General features: G+C 39.9%; 1 protein-coding gene across 4 annotated transcripts in view; it reads right to left on the bottom strand.

Moving 5' to 3' along the window:
- The window catches only part of MAPRE2 (microtubule associated protein RP/EB family member 2), a 166,134-nt gene that overhangs the window by 81,430 nt on the left and 63,264 nt on the right, over nt 1-21,440 (bottom strand). The window contains exon 1 of one of the 4 annotated variants that reach the window (XM_003830240.5): nt 20,041-20,337. The exons of 2 other annotated variants lie outside the window; for them this stretch is intronic. In XM_003830240.5, coding sequence (XP_003830288.1) covers nt 20,041-20,162 — 122 coding nt within the window. In that variant the 5' untranslated portion in view covers nt 20,163-20,337. Of the gene's footprint in view, nt 1-20,040; nt 20,338-21,440 lie in introns of those variants that run through there. One more of the 4 variants, XM_008955692.3, reaches the window with a different exon arrangement.

Here is a 21,440-nt window from a genome sequence, read left to right as displayed (position 1 = left end):
AACTTGTGGACTAACTGCCGTATGCATGGATTCTAGGGCTGGAATGGGAATTTAAGAAGTCATTTATTGTCTCCAGGTAATAGCACACATAAGCTGCTGTGGGCAGACCTGCATGTATTTTATTTTCACGGGGCTCTATGACTGTGATGGGATTAGACAGACAATGCAAGACCAACTCCTCCAGGCACAGACCCTCCCTGCGGCCGGGCCTCTCCACGTGGCAGGGGTGTGAGCACGGAACTGACTTCACACAAGGATGATGGAGAAACATCAGGACACTGTCCATATGACAACATGCACATACTATATTAAAATATAGACACTGAAATATACTATTTTTTTCTCTCAAAATTAGGCATTGATGGTTCAGAACTAGTGAAGAAGACCAATGTAAGAATCTTGAAAACTATGCTGTTTAGAGGAAGATGAGATAAATGTGAGTTTTATCAGGTTTGAGGTGCTTGCTCTCTACTGCAGGCTTTTCCAGGCTGCCTATCATTCCAATATGAATGTGCTCTTCATTATCAGTCACTTCTTAATGATAATGCTTTTAATGTGCATACAAAGTTCCATTTAGTCTGACAATCAGAACTCCTAACGACAGCTAATAACTGCCACCTCCAAGAGAGAATGAACAGAAAAATAATACTCTTTTTCAGGGTGCCCATCCCTTTTACCATTAATGATTACTTTTCAAAACACGGAGATTAAGCTCTTTCTTGCCATATCACCAAGTATTCTACATACGTTTTAAGAAAAAAAAACAACAGAATATCATTAAAACGCAGATGTCTCCAACCGCCTACAATAGGACATTCCGTAAGTCACCTTGAAAATCAACTCCATTTTTAACAGCCTCATTGTTATTTATCTGCATTAACCTCATCCACTACTATTCATTAGGCAGCTCCTTGCATACAGAGCTTAGTTTCGCTAGCCACCCTATCGTAACTACACAAAAAAGACAAACTTTCAAAACAGCATACACGGGGGAATTTTTGTTTTGTATACGGGTGGATTTTTGTTTTGTTTTCTAAACTCAGACTTAACAAGTCAATAGCTACAGCCCTGAAATGATTTGGAAATTTGGCTCTTATCCAGGGTATGACAAAATTTTGGAATTCTAAAAAAGTTCTTTGTGGCATTCATAACGTCCATGGATATGAATGAAACTTGACATGTACAATGAGAGAGTAAAAGGCTAACCCTTCCCTGCCCCACATAGACATACGCTTCTTCATATGGTCAGAAATGCAGCTGATTCTATTTGCCTAAATGTCCATCTGTTTCTAGCAGTGGGTGGCTTCGTCCATGCTCTGAAAATAATTTCAATGACCTAGAGCTCATTCCCATGCCACAGGGCTTGGCTGGTCTCCTCAGGGCATCAACTTTTCTCAGTACCCCCTCCCCCGCCAACTCAGCTCCCAGCACATCCACTCCTTCTTGACCATATGCCTTCTGTTTACTTTCCCAGCCCTACTTGGCCTCGTTCCCTCTCACCCTGACCTTAGCTCTTTCCCATGATCCCAAGTCTTTTCCAGTCATACCCACGCTGCCCCCAACGAGCAGGGCCCTGGGTCAACCTTTCAGGACATGGGTGCTGCTGGTACCATAGTGGGTGGTCATGCTCAGTTGTTAGTCCACTGCATAAAATCAGGTGCATGCAATATAGCAGAAGCATATGCGGTCATCAAACAATCATGCTGCCACTAGGCAAAGTCCTGTGGTGCACATGTTTTGTAGGAGTGGTCCCCACCTCCTGGTTCTCAGCTCTCTTGTACTCTTGGTGGTGCTAGTTCCTTCTCAGGTACTTCAGTGTCTGCTTTTTCTAAATCTTCTCATAATAAGAAACAAATGACAGAGCACAGCCTCAAGTTTCATCCTTAGGGATAACTGGGGCTCAAGACCTCATGCCACGGAAGAGCAGCTTGTTCCAGCACTTGGCAGGGTTGGCTGCATCTCATGCTTCAGGTTTGGCTCAAATGTCAACTCCCCAGTGAGCCCTCCATGCCCACTTCTGAAGCGGCCGCTTCCAGTTACTCCCACATCTCTCTACTCTGCCCTCGGTAATACCAACACCATTGGTAATTATCTTGTTTGTTTACCATCTGTCCACTCCTCTTGCCCCCAGGATGTAAGCTCTATGAAGGCAGAAACTTTATAGAATATGTTTTGTTTACAGCTTTATCTCCTGTGTCTGGAACTGTGTGTGGCACACAGTAGGTACACAATAAATAAATGCTGAATGAATGCAAACAAAGGTGTGCCAAATCATACAAAAGGCAAATATCAATACGTGCCCCTAGTGCTATGTGAGATGGCTAGGAACAGACTAGGGTTGAGTGAATTAAAGGACCCTGTCTTCTAGGTATTTTTTTTTTTTAAAGGTGAGTAGGGAAATGTCTGGAACACAGATATCAAAAGCTCCCTAGCTGCCCTGCAGCTTAATGAGAGAGCTCTGTTCTAGGCATCAGGGGCAGCAGCTTCTAGTTTCAGAACTATCAACCAGTTGGATAAATGTGGGCACATGTGTCTCAACTCTTTGGGATCTCCTTTTCTTCACTAGTAAACAAGGGGAACTAGATTAGAAGTTACAATAACTAATATTTATTGAAAACTTTCCACATGCCTAATGAAAGAGTAAAACAGGAATTTTTTAATTTAATCTTTGCAACAATGCCATGTGATCACTGCTGCTTTTATGTTATGTAGGAAAAGATACAGACTCAGAGAGGTTTAGTGACTTGTCTAGTCACAATTATTAAGTGGCAAAGCAGGGATTTGGACCTAGGATGAATTCTAGGATTCTTGCTTTTAATTAAGACTCTCCCTGCTCTTGTGTTTATGTCATGAGATTAAGCAGGAAGAAAAAATAATTCCAAGTGAGGACACAATTGTGGTCTTTAATAAAGCCATTTTGTCTTTTTTAAATTCTACCAAGATCTCATTTTACATTTTCACTTTAACCAAGATGATTTTAAGTTTCTGTGAAGAAAAGCTCAAAATGTAGAGATTTTGGTGGCTAGTTACTCAGTTTATCGCTGGGAATGAATTTTTGGCTGGCAAATCTGCCAGCTGTAACATATAAGCTATGTTAATATCGTAGGAGTCATCACATCGTGCATTTCTAGTTACTACAGATTTGGGGTTCAAGCCTCTCAATTTGCTTTTTGTGGTAAATTAGTCAAAATGGACAGAGACCATGTACATTATACTGCTTATAATTTTTTCAAAGCTAATGAAAGACTTCAGATTGGTATCTTGACTATGTGTTTAGAAAAAGCTATTCCTTAAAAAAAAATAGACAAGCCTCTCAGTATTCTACTCTTAGAGATTGGTGCCTATCCAAAGGTCTGTATTTACATTATGGTAAAATTGATTTTTCAACTTATGAGAACATTTTGAAATGAAAATGGAAAATGAAGTACCAATAAAATTAAGCCTATTAACAGGACAAGGGAAGTACAGGCCAGTGGCAAAAAATATTCCAGTGAATCTGACTCCAAAAGACATCCTTATGCCCCCAGCCATATTTGTGCTTATCTACTCTTCTTAATTATGTCCATAGTTGACTCTGACACAGAATCAAAATTGAAAACTTCAAATTGGGAAATAGCACTACATTAAACTTAACTCCTTGGGTTCAGTTGGCAAGGTACTGATCTGCCTCTACATCAAACCCATGCTCCAACCCCAAAGAAGAAACTGCGAATTACATACAAGACAGATTCTCTCCTGCACTTTATGAGGAGTAGCAAATGGAAATTTTGGTTATTGCTACAGCTGAGCTAAGATAAACGATGTTCAGCTAAGTTGGTGGAGCAGTGGGGAAATACTATCAAAACCAGGAGCATTATTTCACTACCAGCTTCCTAGGGCATCGTCCCCAAAACTTCTTTTCCCATGTGAAATGATTCTCTCATTTCAGCCAGAGAATGGATTTCCCTGTATCTTCTTAAAATTCCATCCCAGGATCAGCGTTCATCCTTCTTTTCCCTTCCCTATTCTTCTGGTACTCTTGTTTGGGCAACCAGATACCATCATTGTATATATTGTATATGGAACAGAAGAAGAATTTTTTTAAATCAATAAACATCTCTATTTATTTACTGGAATGAAGAATGAACTGACAGACTTTTGCATTAGAAGTACCTAGCAGCCCCTGACAAATATCAGTTTACACACACACACACACACACACACAGACACACACACGCACACACTCCTTGCAGTATCTCTCTGCTCTCCTTCTTTACTACCTTGTCACAGGTCAAACGTAAAGTTACAACATTTCTAGCATCAGTGTAATATCACTACGATTTTCAAAGGGAAGTACAGAAACTGAGCATTCCAGTAAAAAGCAGATAAAAATTGTGCCATGTTTGAACCAAATCAGGTATAGAAATAACAGAGGGCATGGTGGCTCATGCCTGTAATCCTAGCGCTTTGGGAGGCTGAGGCGGGTTGATAACCTGAGGTCAGGAGTTCGAGACCAGCCTGGCCAATGTGGAGAAACCCCATCTCTACTAAAAATACAAAAATGAGCCAGACGTGTTGGCATGTGTCTGTAATCCCAGTTACTTGGGAGGCTGAGGCAGGAGAATACCTTGAACCAGGGGGGCGGAGGATGCAGTGAGCTGAGATCGCACCATTGCACACCAGCCTGGGCAACAAGAGTGAAACTCTGTTTCAAAACAAAACAAACAAACAAAAAAACAGAGGGGCAGATACATGGTAAGACCATGGGTTTGGGAAGGACAGTGGAAGCAGGGAAGCTTTTTGGACTGCAGTCTCCTCTTTAGATTCTGCAGTGCTATGCTATGAGGACTTACAGGAGCAAAGGACAAAATTTTTAATACAGTATACTGCAGTAGTTTAACAAATGTTAGGGATAGGGGTCACTACTGAATTGAGACTGTTTTGTTAAACTTGGGATAAAGACAGAACAGTAACAATTAGTTAATAAGCATTCAAAGATAATTAAGAAAAAGGAAATTACCACAAGATCTAGTAAACTTTTTGACTAAATAACTAGAGATGTTACTATAGGCACAAATGTCTAAATAAGAAGGGTCAGTGGATGAAGTAGTTCTAGAGTAGATACATGTGTTAAAAGTTACCCAGTATTTGAGCCAATTTGAACAGATGAAATTTAAAAATTTGGTAAAGTGCCTCCCCATCCTGCCTCCATACCGAGTTTCTAGGTTCCTAGGGTTAGAGACTTTAAAAACATTTTTAAGGAAAAAAAGGTTTGAGTTCAGCAATTGAGTAAGAATTATAAGTTTTCTTTTCTTTTTTTGGCTTTCCAAACCTAAACCAAAAACCTGACAATCACACTGGTTGATTCAATGTCTCAAAAACCTATTTTGCTTTATATTATTTCAGCTTTAGCTATTGTTATAATAATAAGCATAATAAACATTTAATATCACAAATATATTAATGGATTCATTATGTATATTTATATATGTATAATGCTACAAAGAATTAATTATTTAAAGTTAAAATATTTCATTAAAGTTGGATGAGGCAAAGTAATAACAAACTTAAAGTAGGATGCTAGTAAAAATAAAAATCTACAATTTTTTTAAGATGTCAAAGTGCTACTGTTTATTCAAAAAGCCAGATTTTTCTATTTAAAAAATCTGTCCATTTTCACTAATGCAGAAAATACAGATAAAAAATAAAATTAAAATTTCCACTGTTCCATCACCCAGTTATAACACTCATATTCATATCTTCCTAAACATCTCTTTTTTTTTTTTTTTTTGAGACTAGAGTCTTGCTGTGTCACCCAGGCTGCAGTGCAGTTGCATGATCTCGGCTCACTGCAACTTCTGCCTCCTGGATTTAAGTGATTCTCCTGCCCCAGCCTCCCCAGTAGGTAGGATTACAGGCTGGCACCACCACACCTGGCTAATTTTTGTATTCTTAGTAGAGACAAGGTTTCACCATGTTGGCCAGGCTGGCTGGTCTTGAACTGCTAACCTCATGATCCGCCCACCTCGGCCTCCCAAAGGGCTAGGATTACAGGCGTGAGCCACCACATCTGGCCCTAAACATCTTTTATGTGTGTCTGGTGAGGGGTACCTGTGTGTATGTGTTTCACACATACAGTTATTTATAAAAATGGGTTCATATGTATACACACACACACACACACACACACACACACAGAGAACTGAATAGTGTCCCTGCAAGATTCATATCCACCTGGAACCTCAGATTATGACTATATTTGGAAAAAGGTCTTTGCAGATATGGTTAGTTAAGGTGAGGATATACTGGATTAAGGTGGGCCCTCCAATGACTGGTTCCTTAAAAGACGACCATGTAAACAACACAGATGAAGAAGGCCGGGTGATAATGAAAGGCAGAGATGGGCGTGATGAAGCTGCAAGCCAAGGAGCACATGGGGGCCAAAAGAAGCCGGAAGAGACAAGGAAGGGTCTCCCAGAGCTGTTGGAGGGAGCATGGCCTTACTAACACCTTGGTTTTAGACTTCTAGCCTCCCGCATCACAACTGTGAGAGGATCAATTTGAAGCCGCCCGGTTTGTGGTAATTTGTTATGGGAGCCCTGGAAAACTAATATAATCCATATAAACATTTGTAATAATCATCTTGCTTCTGTTAACATTTGTACATTTGTGAACTTTTTTCATATTTTCTTCACATGTAATATTTGCATAATACTTAACTGTATAGGTATACCACAGTATACTAGATTTCAGAATTTTATTTTAACATCCTTAATTTCAAGAACTTCGACTTCGGTCATTTCCCCTCTTTGGTTCATTATTATTTCAAGCCAATAGAACTGACGGCCACTTCATTGCGAACTATGACCAAATCATCTCTGCCTTACATAAAAAGATTTTCCAATGTCTTCATGTGATTTTGCAGGGGCTTAGTTGTTTGCTAGTTAAGAGTCCTAAAAGCCAAATGGACATCATCATCTAGGCTCCCTTGTTAACAGGAAAAAAACCAAGTAATCATCTTATTAAAAAAAAGAAACAAACAAACAAAAAAACCCACACATCCTCGGCCATCGTAAACTAAGGGAATCACAGGATGTCCTGTCTATTAGCATTTGGCTTCCGTTCACGGCACATCCTCAAATCAAAAAGAACACTCGCAACTCTCAAGGGATCCTTGAGTGGCTGTGGTCCACTCAGTCCCAACCAGAACAGAGAGAATCATCTGACTGCCGCCACCATGGAGGCAGCGACTCACCTGAAATTCGGCCTGAACCTTTTGGCAATAAAATGAATAAATGTTAAACGAAATAAGTGGCACCCACGAAATCTAGTAGTAGGCCTAGGACATCTGTGAAATCATTAGTGAACTTAAACTTTGCATTTTTGGATTTTGAAACATATGTAGTTAAGAAACTGGCTTTTAGCTGGAAAGATTTCTGAACAGATTCTGGGAGCCAAGGATCCTCATCTCCAAAACGAGGTCCCTCAGTCGATCCTTTTAGGCAAACCTATGACCTTACTAAGCTTTTGTTTCCCAGTCTCTAAATTTTACTTGAGACAATTTCTTCTTAGGGAGTTAGAGAAGTCAGGAGCAAAACAACAACAAAACTGCCAAATTAGATGGAATGGGAATGGAAAGAGGTCAAGTTTGGGGATCTTCACCACAAAATTTTTTAAAAGGGGGGCATCCAACGCTTTGGCTATTCTTGGCAAAATTTTGGAAGCATGCAAATGGCTCCTTGTTACATTTATTTTTCCTCCCTCTTTTCATTTACTTAGTTTTTAAAATGTTTACTTTAGGTTTGGGGGTACATGTGAAGGTTTGTTATATAGGTAAACTCATGTCATGGGGGTTTGCTGTACAGATTATTTCATCACCCAGGTATTAAGCCCAGTAACCATTAGTTATTTTTTTCTGCTCCTCTCTCTCCTTCTACCTTCCCCTCTCAAGTAGACCCCAATGCCTGTTGTTCTCTTCTTTGTGTTCATTAGTTCTCATCATTTAGCTGCCACTTGTAAGTGAGAACATATGGTATCCTTGTTACAATTAAAGAAAAAAATTTTTCTATGCACACTTTCCTTTTAAATTTAATAGTGGAATCTAGCAAGAAGGGGACACACAATACAAAGAAAACAATATCTTAATTATAGGGTTCTTCTCCACAGAACTAGAAGAGCATCTCCTATCTACCAAGACTACCTCCCAAATGTAACATGTTCATATAAAACTTCTAAGGTAGATTCAGTGTTTTTTTTTTCTCAGCTAAAATAATTATTCTGTTACTATTTTACCCTCTATTTACAGATTAAATACTGTTTTTTTTATTTTTATTTTATTTTTTATGAGATGGAGTCTCGCTCTGTTGCCTACCCTGGAGTGCAGTGGCGTGATCTTGGCTCACTGCAACCTTCACCTCCTGGGTTCAAGTGATTCTCCTGCCTCAGCCTCACAGGTAGCTGGGATTACAGGCAAGTGCCACCACTCCCACCTATTTTTTGTATTTTTAGTAGAGATGGGGTTTCACCATGTTGGCCAGGCTGATCTCAAACTCCTGACCTCAAGTGATCCACCCACCTCGGCCTCCCAAAGTGTTGGGATTACAGGCGTGAGCCACAGTGCCCGGGCTAAATAGACTCATTTAATATGTACTTACTGAGGATGGACCATGTAACTAATTGCTGTAAAAGTCATTGTGAACAAAGACTAGGTCTTTTTGTGTGTGTGTGGGGGGGGGGACTTTATATTCAAGTTAAGAATATAAGACCTGTACATATTAAAATACAATTCAAGACTGTATTATTATGCAAAATATATGTGTATAATTCTATTTAAAAAGATAACCTATTTTTTTAAATGGAAAAAGATTTGAACACTTTACTACAGAAGACACACAAATGGCCAATATGCACATGAAAACATACCCATCATTAGTCATCATGAAAATAGAAATTAAAATCTCAATGAGATACCATTCTACATCCATAAGGATGGCCAAAATTTAAGAGACTGATAGTAAGTGTTGCCAAGGATGTGAAACAATCAGAACTCTCATACTGTGCTGCTAGGAATGTAAAATGGTACAACCATTTTGGACAACTGTTTGCCAAACAGTTTCTTAAAAAGTTAAACACCAGCCATATGACCCAATCACTCCACTCCTAAGTATTTTCCCCAGAGAAATGAAAACGCCTCCACAAAGACTTGTATAACAATATTCATAGAAACTTTCTTCATAATTCCTAAAAACTGGAAACATAAATGTTCATCAACTGGTGAGCAGATAAACAAAACATGGTATAGCCATACAATGAAATACTACTCAGCAATAAAGAGTGATGAACTACTGAGACACCCCATATGGATGAATCTTAAAATCATTGTGCTGAGTCAAAGTAGTCAGACACTAATGAGTGCATTCTCTGTGATCCCATTTATATAAAATGTAATCTAATCTGTGGTGACAGAAAGCAGATCACTGGCTCCTGGGGCTTTGGGCAGAGAAGATTTGGACTGCAAAGGGTACAAGGAGTCTTTTGGGGGTGATGGAAATGTTCTGCATCTTGACTGTGGTGATGGCTTCAGGGTGGACACACTGCCAAAACTCTGACTCAGACACTTTAAATGGCTGCAGTTTATTGTACATAAATTCTTAATAAAGTTGATGAGGGGGAAAAAAGACTATAGTATAATTTGTTTGACTTTTTTCCAGGTTCAATTTGAACTTTTAATGAACATCTGCTATGTGCAAAGTATCCTACAGGGTACTTAGAACAAAAAGATTATAGATTTTTATCAATACAGGGTAAAAGAGTAGATTTAAGCTGCAAGCAACAATACTAGCTAACATTCTTTGAGGCATTTACTTTGCACCAGGCACCGTTTGGCACACCTTATGTTCTGTAACACATTTAATCTGCATAAGAACCCTGGGAAGTTGATGCTACTATTATTTCCATATGCACGGTAAGAAAATGAGGCTTAGAGAGGCTAAAAAAATGTTGCCCTAGAAAGGGATGGAGCTGGGACAGAAAGTAAAAGTCTCACACCAGAGCCAAGCTTTGCCCACTATACCTCACTGCCTCTTCAAGCAACTTCCTGGCTGTGCACTTTGAGGACCCCAACTGGTCCTCCTGGAGGTTAGGAAAGGAGGTAGGGGACAATCCAGGTTCCCTTTTCGGTACAGACCAAATTTTGAACTGGAGTAGAGGTAGCAGTGACACACTTATCATACAGGCTGGAAATAGGTACATGCTGACATCTTAAAGTCATTGTTATGACAATGCTATCTGCCTGTCAAAAATTTCAGAGGGAAAGAAATTGGCTTCCCAAACCCAAACTTATCAATTTGGCTTCCCAAACTGGCTTCCCAAACTCAAACTTAACAATTTACTGTGTATTCCAGGCCGCATTAAGGGACTTGGGAGAGACTTGTTGGTCCTGTTTCCCTTCTGCCAGACCCCTGCCTAGGCTAACACAGAGCTCTTCATTTTCTTCTGTCCTTGGAGAACAAGTGTTGAAGGGAAGGTTTACTCTGCCCTTGAAAAGACAGGGAGAGAGATGGGGTGGGGGTAGGGAGGCAGAGAACTAAACTCTCTCTAGAGGCTGGCATGTTCACCCCAAGAAACCCTCACCCTCCTCCATGCTGCACTCACTTCCCATTACACTCCATCTCCCAATGATCCTGTCTTCTGCTTCCTCCTTTTCTAGCAGACATTCAGCTCGTAAGTTCCACAAGCTTTTTTATTTCAGAGTTGCTGACACTGAGCAGGTCCCTATACTGAAGATAATATATTCAAAGCTTTGTTCTTCTTTGTTTTTTTTCTTAATTGGTCAGTCTCCCTGGGGGTTCTCTCAGTCTTCACCCAGACTCCTGGGTGAGAGGGCTGAAACAGAAATGCATGGTGAATGCAGATGGCTTGTTTCCTGGCCGTCATCACACACAGGGGTCACATGAAGGCCAGATATTGCCCAATTAAGTTCCCTAAGGTGGGAGGTTAGGCTGAGTTGGAGGAGGACAGAGGACTGCACTCAGAGTGGCCAAAAAATTGGCAATTACCTGCAATCTCAGTTTTAAGGCCCTTTGCTGTACTTGATAAATGGCAGGAGCTTGATAAATGAGAAGAAAACAAAAATGCAAAGAGGATATTTTAAAATAATCCTCACAGAGTATTATTTTGCAGTTAGTGTAAGATTCACAGAGCATACTAAACAGGCTGGACGCATCACAAAACACACAGGCAGCTTCAATGTACTCTGGAGAAAATGAAACAAAATCTCCACTATGGATTGCTATGTGTGAAACCTCAAAGGGCGAAATGAGGCAGATGCTATAGGAGCACATTTCATTTGTGACTACTGATGTTTAATGTAAGAATGGTACTTGCATTAGGCAAATCTTTACTGTCATCCATGTGACTTTGGTAAGTTCATGAGTATCTATCAGATGTTTCCTAACATATTTCAACATGTAAACCTCATTAAGTTCCAACTGAAACTTATTTAATTTTAAAAACCTATGCTATTAAAGGGCTAATTGAAACATCACTGATTGATGAGGTAATGCATTTAGTTTCAGTTTAGAAAAAAAAACATAAAAAGGTACACAGTGATTAATCTTCCCAGTTCTTACCATTATTAGTTTATATCCTTTCAGTTTCTCTATGAATAAAGTATGAATATATGATCTCATTTTCACTTTTTATGTAATAGCATACTGAAATATTTTTAACCTAGTGATGACCAATACAAATATAAAAATTGGAGGAGCAAAACAGATAAATAAGCCTTTTACTTTTCCTCGACTTTTTGAAAAGCAGAAATGAACTTCCTGCCACAAAAATCACTCAACAATGCCCAAGCTTGTGCCTCAAGGCTATGTTCGTAAGACAAATATAGAGGTCATAGTAGGGTACACACACATTTTTACTTACACGCTACATTTCTGAAAGCTTTTGAAAATTATAGGAGTGATAATTTTGCCCTTCCCAAGTATCAACACAATAATCACAAAATTACTTTTATTCAGACAAGTATCAGGAAGACTTCTGAACCAATGACAGCCACACCTCAGCAAAAAACAAAACACACACCCTGTGTATACTCTGGGGTCAGGTGTGGGAACCTCTCCATCTCACATCCCTCCCACCACGTACTCTCGCCCACTGTCCAGGCCCCTGGAGGCTCTTATCAAGGGAGGGCTGTGCAATATTTATCTTTGTATTCCAAGGGCCCAGCATGGAGGAAGGTTGGCACATTAAAGGAACTCGGTAAGTCTGCTGAAAGAAGGATTTTTGGCTTAAACTTTAATGTAACAATAATTGTGTAAAACCCAAGAGTGGGGATTTTAAAAATGACATTATTAGAACCTGAAAACACTTTCTGGCACTCCAAAATGATAAAAAGGAAGTAGATGGCGTGAGGGAGTGGGGGAAGGAGCTCACTTGCTTCACTTTCTCCTGACTTGCACAGCACCAAATGAAGACCTCTCAGGGAATCACAGAGGGCCCTTCAATCAGGGATACCACTGTTTATAATCAAAGTATAGCTGTGAACATAAGAAAGCCTCCCAGAGATGTTTTTTGACAAATTACCTCCCAGGGCTTTGCCAGGGTAGGCTGACACTAAACAAAGAACAAAAAATTAATGTCTTTAAAGCAAAACAAAACAAAAACAAGTATTACTTCTATGAAAAATGAAATAGGATCACAGAAATCTAAAGGGTGTGTCACATCAACAGCACCATCTTTTTAGTCATACGCAACAACAAACATTGGCCATAAACTTCAGGATCGATTTTGCACACAATTAAAATGTGAATTTCTATAAAAATTTGTATTTTCTTCTGTATAAATTTTTATGGATAGCCAAAATGCCTTTAGGAAGTATAATCTTAGAAAGTATAATTATATATACATATATATGTGTTATATATAGTATTAACACATACTATATATGCCCAGTTCTCACCATTATTGTGTTATAGTATTAACACATATACTATATATACACTATATATAATAGTATATATAGTATAGTGTACGTATAGTATTAATACATATACTATAAACACACATATACACATACAGTATATGTTAATACTATAAATACTATGTGTATGTAGTATACATACACACATATATAATACATATGTTACTACAATATGTGTGAATATAGTATATATAGTATATGTGTTAATACTATATGTAACACATATATAATTATACTTCCTAAAAGTATATATGTATGCGTATATATACTTTCTATAGTGTACATATGTATAAATACACACACACACATATATAGTATATGTATTAATACTATATAAATATATGATATAGTTTGGATGTTGTCCCCTCTAAATCTTGTGTTGAATTAAAATCCCCAGTGTTGGAGGTGGGGCCTGGTAGGAGGTGTTTGGGTCATAGGGTCGGGTCCCTCATAGCTCGATGCTGTCCTCATGACACTGAGTGACTTCTCACATGAGCTGGTTGCTTAAAAGTGTGTGGCACCTCCCCCTCCACTCCCTCTCTCTTGCTTCTGCTCTGGCCATGAGACATGCCTGCTCCCGCTTCGCCTTCTGCCATGAGTGAAAGCTCCCTGAGGCCTCCCCAGAAGCTGAGCAGATGCTGGTGCCAGCTTCCTATACAGCCTGCAGAACTGTAAGCCAATTAAACCTCTTGCCATGTTGTCTTTCTGTTCCAAAGTCATTGCTAAAATCAGATTCTTCCAGCATGGTCATTTTACCTGCTGGAACCAAGAGAGGCCTAGAAATCACAGGAAGTTTGAGTTTTTGCCATATTTTCTTAACTAGATAAGCATTAGAGGACACCATCACTCAAAGCTGTCAACTTGATCATTTCATGTATTTATCACAAACTTCTGCTCCCTTAGAAAAGACAGTAATTCTTTAAGAAACTCTGTCCTGGTTCAAGTGAGTAAAATCTTAATTCACTTGGGGAGATTTGACACTGAAAACACAGTGTTTTTTTTTTTTTTTTTTAAGTAACCTACTAAGAAATTATTTATTGGTGGCCTATAAAACTCTGTTCAGTCTTTACCTTGCTAATGATTTATTTTCATTAAAGTAAATGATCATCTTTGGGGAGGCATTTTATAAAAACATATTTAGGAGAAATTTCTTTGATTTATGCTATAAGGTAAATGTTGCATAATTTCTTGCCTATGTGAATTGTAGGTTTCCACTTTGAGAGAATTCTCTCAATCTAATAATAAAGACCAAGGGCCAGAAACACTAAGATAAACAATCAGAATTTTAAAATGAGCTAAGAAACAAGGTTTGTATGATACCAATGGGATGTGTGTGGAGTGTTAGAAAGAAAAAGGGCTGTTGGAATAGTGCTTCAGATATTGGCTAAGTTTGACATACTCAATGTAGTATTACAGAGGCAGATAGCTGAAAGATGGCCTGAAGTCAGGAAGAATAAAACTGTTCTTAGATATATATTCTAACTTAATTCACTGTAGAAAAAAGATACTTCTCACAGGAGAGAAGAAAATCCATTTGTCCTTTAAAGTGAAATTGACTAAAATAAGAAGTAAACACACACACACTATTTAGGGTAAACTCCATCCACTCTGGAGTCTGCCACCAAGGTGATAACCTTCTAACTGTCAGAGGAATTGGCCCCAAAGTCACAGGGAGTGTTCTGAGCAGTTTCATCAGCCACATCTGAACTTCTTACATCATTAAATGCCAAGGGAAGATGCTTCATAATGAACCAGAAACCTGGTTCATTGTTTGGGAAGATCAGAATAGTGGCAGCTCTCCACACTTGCCACTCCTAAAAGTTAGACTGATAGCTATGAAGTGGGCATCTGCAAATATAAAAGCCACTGTCTGGGCTAAGTACCAGTCTCATTATGGAACAAAGCTGCATTCATTGCTTCTACTCAAGGAAAGACACCCTGAGCCAGAGAACATCTACCTTGTCCTGATCTCTGCACATTAGAGGGCTCAAGCTCTCGCATGGCATTGAGTATTTTCTAGTGATTCTAGACCCACACAGTGGTGCATTGGGATCCCGTTTTTCTTTTAGCTCTCATTTCAAAACTGAAGATCCACTGCAGTAGGCATCTGTTTTCATTACACTATCTTCAGTCAATAAACTTTCAGTAGCTTCTTATTTCTAAGTTCCAACTACCCCGCCTGCTTTTCAATGCTTTTATTTTCTACCACTGCCCAACACACCTGGCCAGGCCAGTGAAAATTCTGCCTGATCCTAAAGCCTACATTCTTTTCAGCAAAATTTCTGGTTTCTCTCAGTGTCTTTTAGCTTCCTACAGCACAATGGACTTCAGAGAAACTTTTTTTCCCCCTTTGGGTCACTGGGGGTTCAGGAAATGCAAACCACTTTCGCTATCAGACTAAGCAAAATACCAACACTGTAAGTCTTTTACAAAATGAGCGGTTTTCCATCGGACTTTACTAGGACTCAAGATCCTTCAAGGGGCATCTAGCACAGATCTTGGCCAGAGCAGACTTTCAAATATTTGTAAAATTAATTAATTCTCTAAACCAAACAGAATATTTAAATTAGTCCCAAATTTCCCCTTCCAATTAATCTAGAATTATTCACTGCAGCTTCAAGAGGTCCCTGTAAATAAAGAAAAGATGCTGCATAAGGAAATCAACCTTCTGAATTCCAGAGGACAATCTCACAGCACTGCTCTAAGATAATGCACTGTCAACAGATACCAGCTACAGAGCAGGCGTGAGCCTCTCCCCAAAGCAAGAGCACCCGGAAGACCATTCCATTAACAGAAGCTCTGAAAATCCGTAAAAGAAGTTCCAGAGTTGGGCACGTACTAAAGCATCAAGTAATCTTCTGATTTTTACAAACACTAAGAAAAATAGTAAGGACAAAAATCTTTATTTTTGGAAAACCTCCTTTGACAGTATTAAACCTAGATGATACTAACAAATACATAATAAAGACATGAACGTAGACTTTTGCAATCTATAACTGCTGTTTTGGGGAATGTGATGTGAAGCCTATGTTCTGATAAAAGTGAGCCATGTTACAATAGCCTCTACTGAATGGAACACACTTTCACAACTCTTTTATACACACACATGCACAAAAAAACACACACACATGCACGATATTACGATATTTCTCTTTGTTTTCCTTAACAACAGTATGTTTTTTAAAACTGGCAAAGCTGGATGTTATGGCCAATGCTTTAGGCTTAAATTTTAGTTTTGCTTTTCTTTGCAATCCATTTCCTGGGGCCAAGTAATTTTTTTTTTTAAGTATTCAGAAACATGTGCTACTGTAGTCGCATGCTCAAAACACCCATGTGGAAATAGTCCTCTAGACTTATACATTCATTCTTAAAAGCCTGGAGTATACAAACAAAGATGCAGTGGGCAGAGAGCCAGTTAATAAATCTCATTTCCGACTAGCATCTGCATGAAACAGAGCTATGGGGAGTATCCTCTCCAGGGAGATCCAGAGCACGACTCATTCGCTCTGTGAATTAAACAGTGTCACCTCGGATGGCCCACACCACATTTATTTTTTAAGCAGCTCTTAAAATACATAGATTTCTAGCATTCATAAACACAGTGAAGAAGCTGAGGCTGAGAAGGAGATCACACAGGAGTGAAAACATGTCTCTAGGAGTCTGCTAAGCCATTTTTGTACTTACTCTTTTCAATTGGAATTACTAATCCAGGGGTAATTTTCTAAAGGAAGCTTGCTTTTCTAATCAAGGTGCACGCTAGTTTCAATAATGAGCTGCCACCCACTCTGTTCCATGCTGTGAAAATGGGCTTTGTTTACACTATCAGATACCTGGGTTAAGAGATGTGGGTCAGGAACCAAATTTGACTTACTTATGAACAATATGGTGCAAATGCTATAACAGTAATGTCTCCTTCTCCAAAGAGTGACTGCTTGCCCATTAACAATGCTCAGGAGAGCCACCCTATCCTCTAGGTGTTCTCTCCTCTTCTCACCTGTGCTGCCAGCAAGGTGAGACGTGTTCTCGTCCAAGAGCCCCTGCAAGAGCCCTTTTTCAGTAACAACAGTATTCTTATGTTACATAGCTCTTTTAGGAAATTACTTGTTTTAAATATTGAGTTTAGCCTCACAATATCTCTCTAACAACAGGGGCTAGATATTTTTATATATAACAGGCAAAGGTAGAAAATAAAGCCTAAGGCTGGGTGCAGTGGGGCACGCCTGTAATCCCAGCACTTTGGGAGGCCAAGGCAGTTGGATTACTTGAGGTCAGGAGTTACAGACCAGCCTGACCAACATGGTGAAACCCCGTCTCTACTAAAAATACAAAATTAGCTGGGCGTGGTGGCGCATGCCTGTAATCCCAGCTACTCGTGAGGCTGAGGCAGGAGAATCTCTTGAACCCGGGAGGCGAAGGTTGCAGTGAGCAGAGATTGCGCCATTACACGCCAGCCTGGGCAACAAGAGCAAAATTCTGTCGCAAAAAAAAAAGAAAAGAAAAGAAAAGAAAGCCTAAGACAAAGACCTGTTGGGGGGCCTACCTAGAAGTCAATAAAGGATCCAGGGAGAGAATTCCCTCTGATCTTGCCAGGGAACTGGGCTCACTCAACCCCAACCCCACCATAAGGGACTCCACCCAGAACTTCCAGGCACATCTTCATTGTTGAGGGCTATACCAAACCTATAGCCAAGGCAAAACTTTTATTTGGTTAAATCTCTACTCTCGCTTTCAAATTGCCTTCCAAGTTTCCTCAGCAATTAAATGGCTATAATATTCCAGTCTTGGGATGCCAAAATAATGATGGAATGCTTCCTGGATAGAAAAATGTGTCACATTTTTCCTTTTCCTATGCCCCTCCAAAAAAAAAGTGGTAATTATTACACTGGACATCCACTTTGAAAGAAAAACAGAAGAAGGAAAACATCGAATGTGTCTGTCTCCATGTGCACCCTTTGTATAACACAAGACAAATGCAATTTGAGAGGCTTCCTTCTTCATTTAGCCTATGACACCTCTCGCTGTATCATCCAGTAATCCTATTATATCAAATACAAATGCAGTGATGCTCTTAGGGACTTAAGAATTTGTTCAGTAAGATCTTTATTAAAATTCAGTTTTGTTTTTTACATAATTTTGAATGCAATTATAGGGACTCAGAAAGCAAACTGCAAATAATTTAGGAAACGCAAATAATAGCCTGGGTTGAATTAAAGAGGTAAATAAAATTTCATTTTAAAGCAATAATCTGTCACCAAAACATAACATTTAACCTTTCTGTCAAATGATTTTCCACTGCCGTTTCAAGTTAGTTTACATGAGTAATAAAACCCAACCAGGCAACTTCCTTTGGCCCATGGGGTAAAATTCAAATTCTGTCTTAAAAGCAACTGCTACCTACACAGCAGGGATTAAATCATTTAGAAAATGAAGGCTTCAAATTTATTTTCTATAAAAAAAGTTCAAACTAGTGAGATTTAAAATCACTTCAAGTTTTTTGTTTTTAAATTCTATTTTTAGGCTTTGGGATGGTCACAGAGGAAAAAGGTGGAGGAGTAAGAAGAGAAGAGGCCCAAATTTCCAATCACAGGGTCTCTGAAAGGAGATCTCCAGAAGTTGTGGACCAATTTTGATTTACATTAAGAGAATAACAAGCACTTGAAATCTGTAAGAATGCCATATCAACACATTAGTTGGAACCATAAGGCATGAGATTTTGGTGACCTCATGGGCACAGCCAAAATTAACTCCAAGTATTTATGTAACTGCCAGAGATGACAGGGCAAAGGTTGCTTATAATTTTTTTTTTTTTTGAGTCAACAAATACTGCATTTCTTTGGTCAAAGAGAAAGGAAGTAGGGTACTTTCTGGTTCTATTTTGTGATATGCAACATTTACACACACAATATTCTACCCATAATACCATCTGAATGTTTAGATGACGGCTCTAAAAAGGAAAAAAAGAGTTATTTCCTGTTGCTCATCAGCTGAGAGGATGCGCTTTAGAGGTATGTGTGCTCTGCCTCAAAGCAAAAGCATTGTTAGCGTTTATCAAGGTAACATTTAAAAATAACTACCCCAGTACAAAAGAACTTCAGAGGAAATATGACCGAAGCTATCAGTCTCCCTTCAAGTCTGGCCTTGAGCTGCATAAGACTCTAGCTGCATTCTCCATTACATTGTTATCCTTATCAAACAATGCAAACAATTTTAATGAGCTTATCTACTGGAACATATTGCCAGATATGTTAATGTAAAAATGATGCCAACTGTACAGGCCAACTCATTAATCAAAAGGCTCACAATACAATGACCAAGATCAGTCCCATCCTCAAAACAGACCTCAGCAAAAGACCAGGAATCACCTTCCTACTGTAAATAAGAAGGAAAGGCTCCCCCACCCAAGCGGTGGCCATAAACTCCTTAGAAAATGCATAACAGCGCCCAGTTTTTTTCAAGTCCTTTGCAGTCCAGTCTCTTTCTAATAAACCTAGGGTTCTATGGAGAAATTTTTGGTGAATGTCTGACACTATGACCTCTGCTGTCAATCCCTGCACCAATCAGCGAGCAGAATTCTTACAAAGCTCCATCAATCTGGCGGTTTAACATCACAGACTGCAGCTTAATCTAGAGGATTCCATCTTTCCTGCACACTCTCCAGGTTAAGCGCAAACGTTTTTCTCCCCATCCTCCCGTTTTCTGCCTTTTGGCACTGCTACCTAATGGCTCCTTTAAAATCTAAAAGGGAAGGAGGAAAGGAAGTGCTACTGCCTGTCTCCCTTTGGACAGCGGGGGAAAACAGCATGCATTTTTATCAGTGTGGAAGGAAAGAGATGGAGGGAGACCCCTCGAAGGCAGCAAACCTATTCACAAAATGCTTTCCATCTGCAGTCGCGGAGCCTCAATGCAAACCCAACATGACACATGGAAACAGATACCAAATAATCACAACCGCCTTCACAAATGCATGCCTGCAGCAGGGGTCGCAGGCAGTGTCTGCTCTATTATATAACGGGCTGGATTTCCGCGCGCCCTCACGGCGGTCCCCGGCGCTGCTCTCGTGCCAGCCCCATTACCTGTAGGAACGCTCCCCGCGCACTGTGTGCTTCCGGAAAGGAATGATGGTCCCGTTATTATCCTGGATGATGTCGTTGTTGTTCTCGCCATTTGGGGACAGGGTTTGGGTCGGCCCAGGCATTGGCGCACTCCCGAGAAGGGGAACAAACCGCTGTGGGCTGGCTGGTGAGGAAGGTGGCTGCGTCTTCCCGCTCGCTCGCCTGCTCCGCACGGACCGTGCCTGCTGCCTGCTCGCTCACTGCCTTCTCCCAGCTCTCGCTCGCGCCCCGCCCTCCTGCGGCCCCGCCCTCTGGCAGCTGACGTCAGAGCGCCGGCAGCAGCACCCTGGTCACGTGGCCAGCCTGTTGCCATGGCAACCCGCTAACTCATCACCTCGCCTCAATTCGCACAGGGCCGCGGCGTGACCACGCCAGCAGCTCCAGGCAGGCACCGGGGCAGGCCTACATCTGGCATGTAAAACCCCAGGCCACCCTGCAGCCCCCCTCGCAGACTCGCCTTGTCTGAAAACCAGCTCTTCCTCTAACCATTTCCTTTCCGACCCGTGCTGCAACTGCAGCTGTGTACACAAAAGGACGATTCATGCAAAGGGGTGTGGGAGACCCTTTAACTCCTTCAATACCAAGTTTTTATGCCATGACAATTAAACTTGGTCAGGTTTCAGAAAAACCTAAAAAGGACCTGGTGGCCAGCTTGTAGAAAAGGTATCAGACTAACGTTAAAATTTCTGCCTTTCTCCCTTTCTCCAAATAGCAGCAACCATCTCCCCAAAAACAAGCCAAAAAGCTAAAAACCTACAAGGAAGCTGTATTTCCTTCTAATCAATGTAGCCTTTAATAATGTGAGGATTAAAGATGGCAAATTAAGAGATCATCTGTACAAAGGAATCCCCAAAGAGGGTTTTTCTTTTAAAAAAAGATAACCACCATTTTACCAGTTACCCAAAACCCTCCAATTCAAATTCTTTATGCTGCCTCCTGATACAGATCATTAATTCATTGACATTTATTCTATTTCCATTTGAATTACAAAAGTGATCACCTCACTTAGTATTTGAAAGTGCTTAACATTCAAGCTGTTCTATATCCTTGCAATACCGCTTTCAAATATATTGGCTATGTGACAGATACTATTATTATTCCCATTTTAAAGATGAGTAAACTAGTAAGATTAAGTAAACTGCTTAAGGTCACACAGCTAGGAGTGGTGAACTGGAGCTTCCAAGTGACATGGTTTTATCAATGTGACTGGACAGTAATGATCTGTAATGTGAGCTCAATAAATATTATAAATCAAGGTAAGAATCAAGTACTTCCAAGATGACTGTTGTGAAAAGATAACTGTGAACAGAATTGCTAGCACTGTGCAGTCTACGGATTAGATTATAAACTGAAAAGACCCT

This window comes from Pan paniscus, chromosome 17 (assembly GCF_029289425.2).
Source record: "Pan paniscus chromosome 17, NHGRI_mPanPan1-v2.0_pri, whole genome shotgun sequence".
NCBI classification, from domain to species: Eukaryota; Metazoa; Chordata; class Mammalia; order Primates; family Hominidae; genus Pan; species Pan paniscus.
The sequence above is the reverse complement of the archived record's forward strand: the minus strand, read 5'-3'. Positions and strand labels throughout refer to the sequence as shown.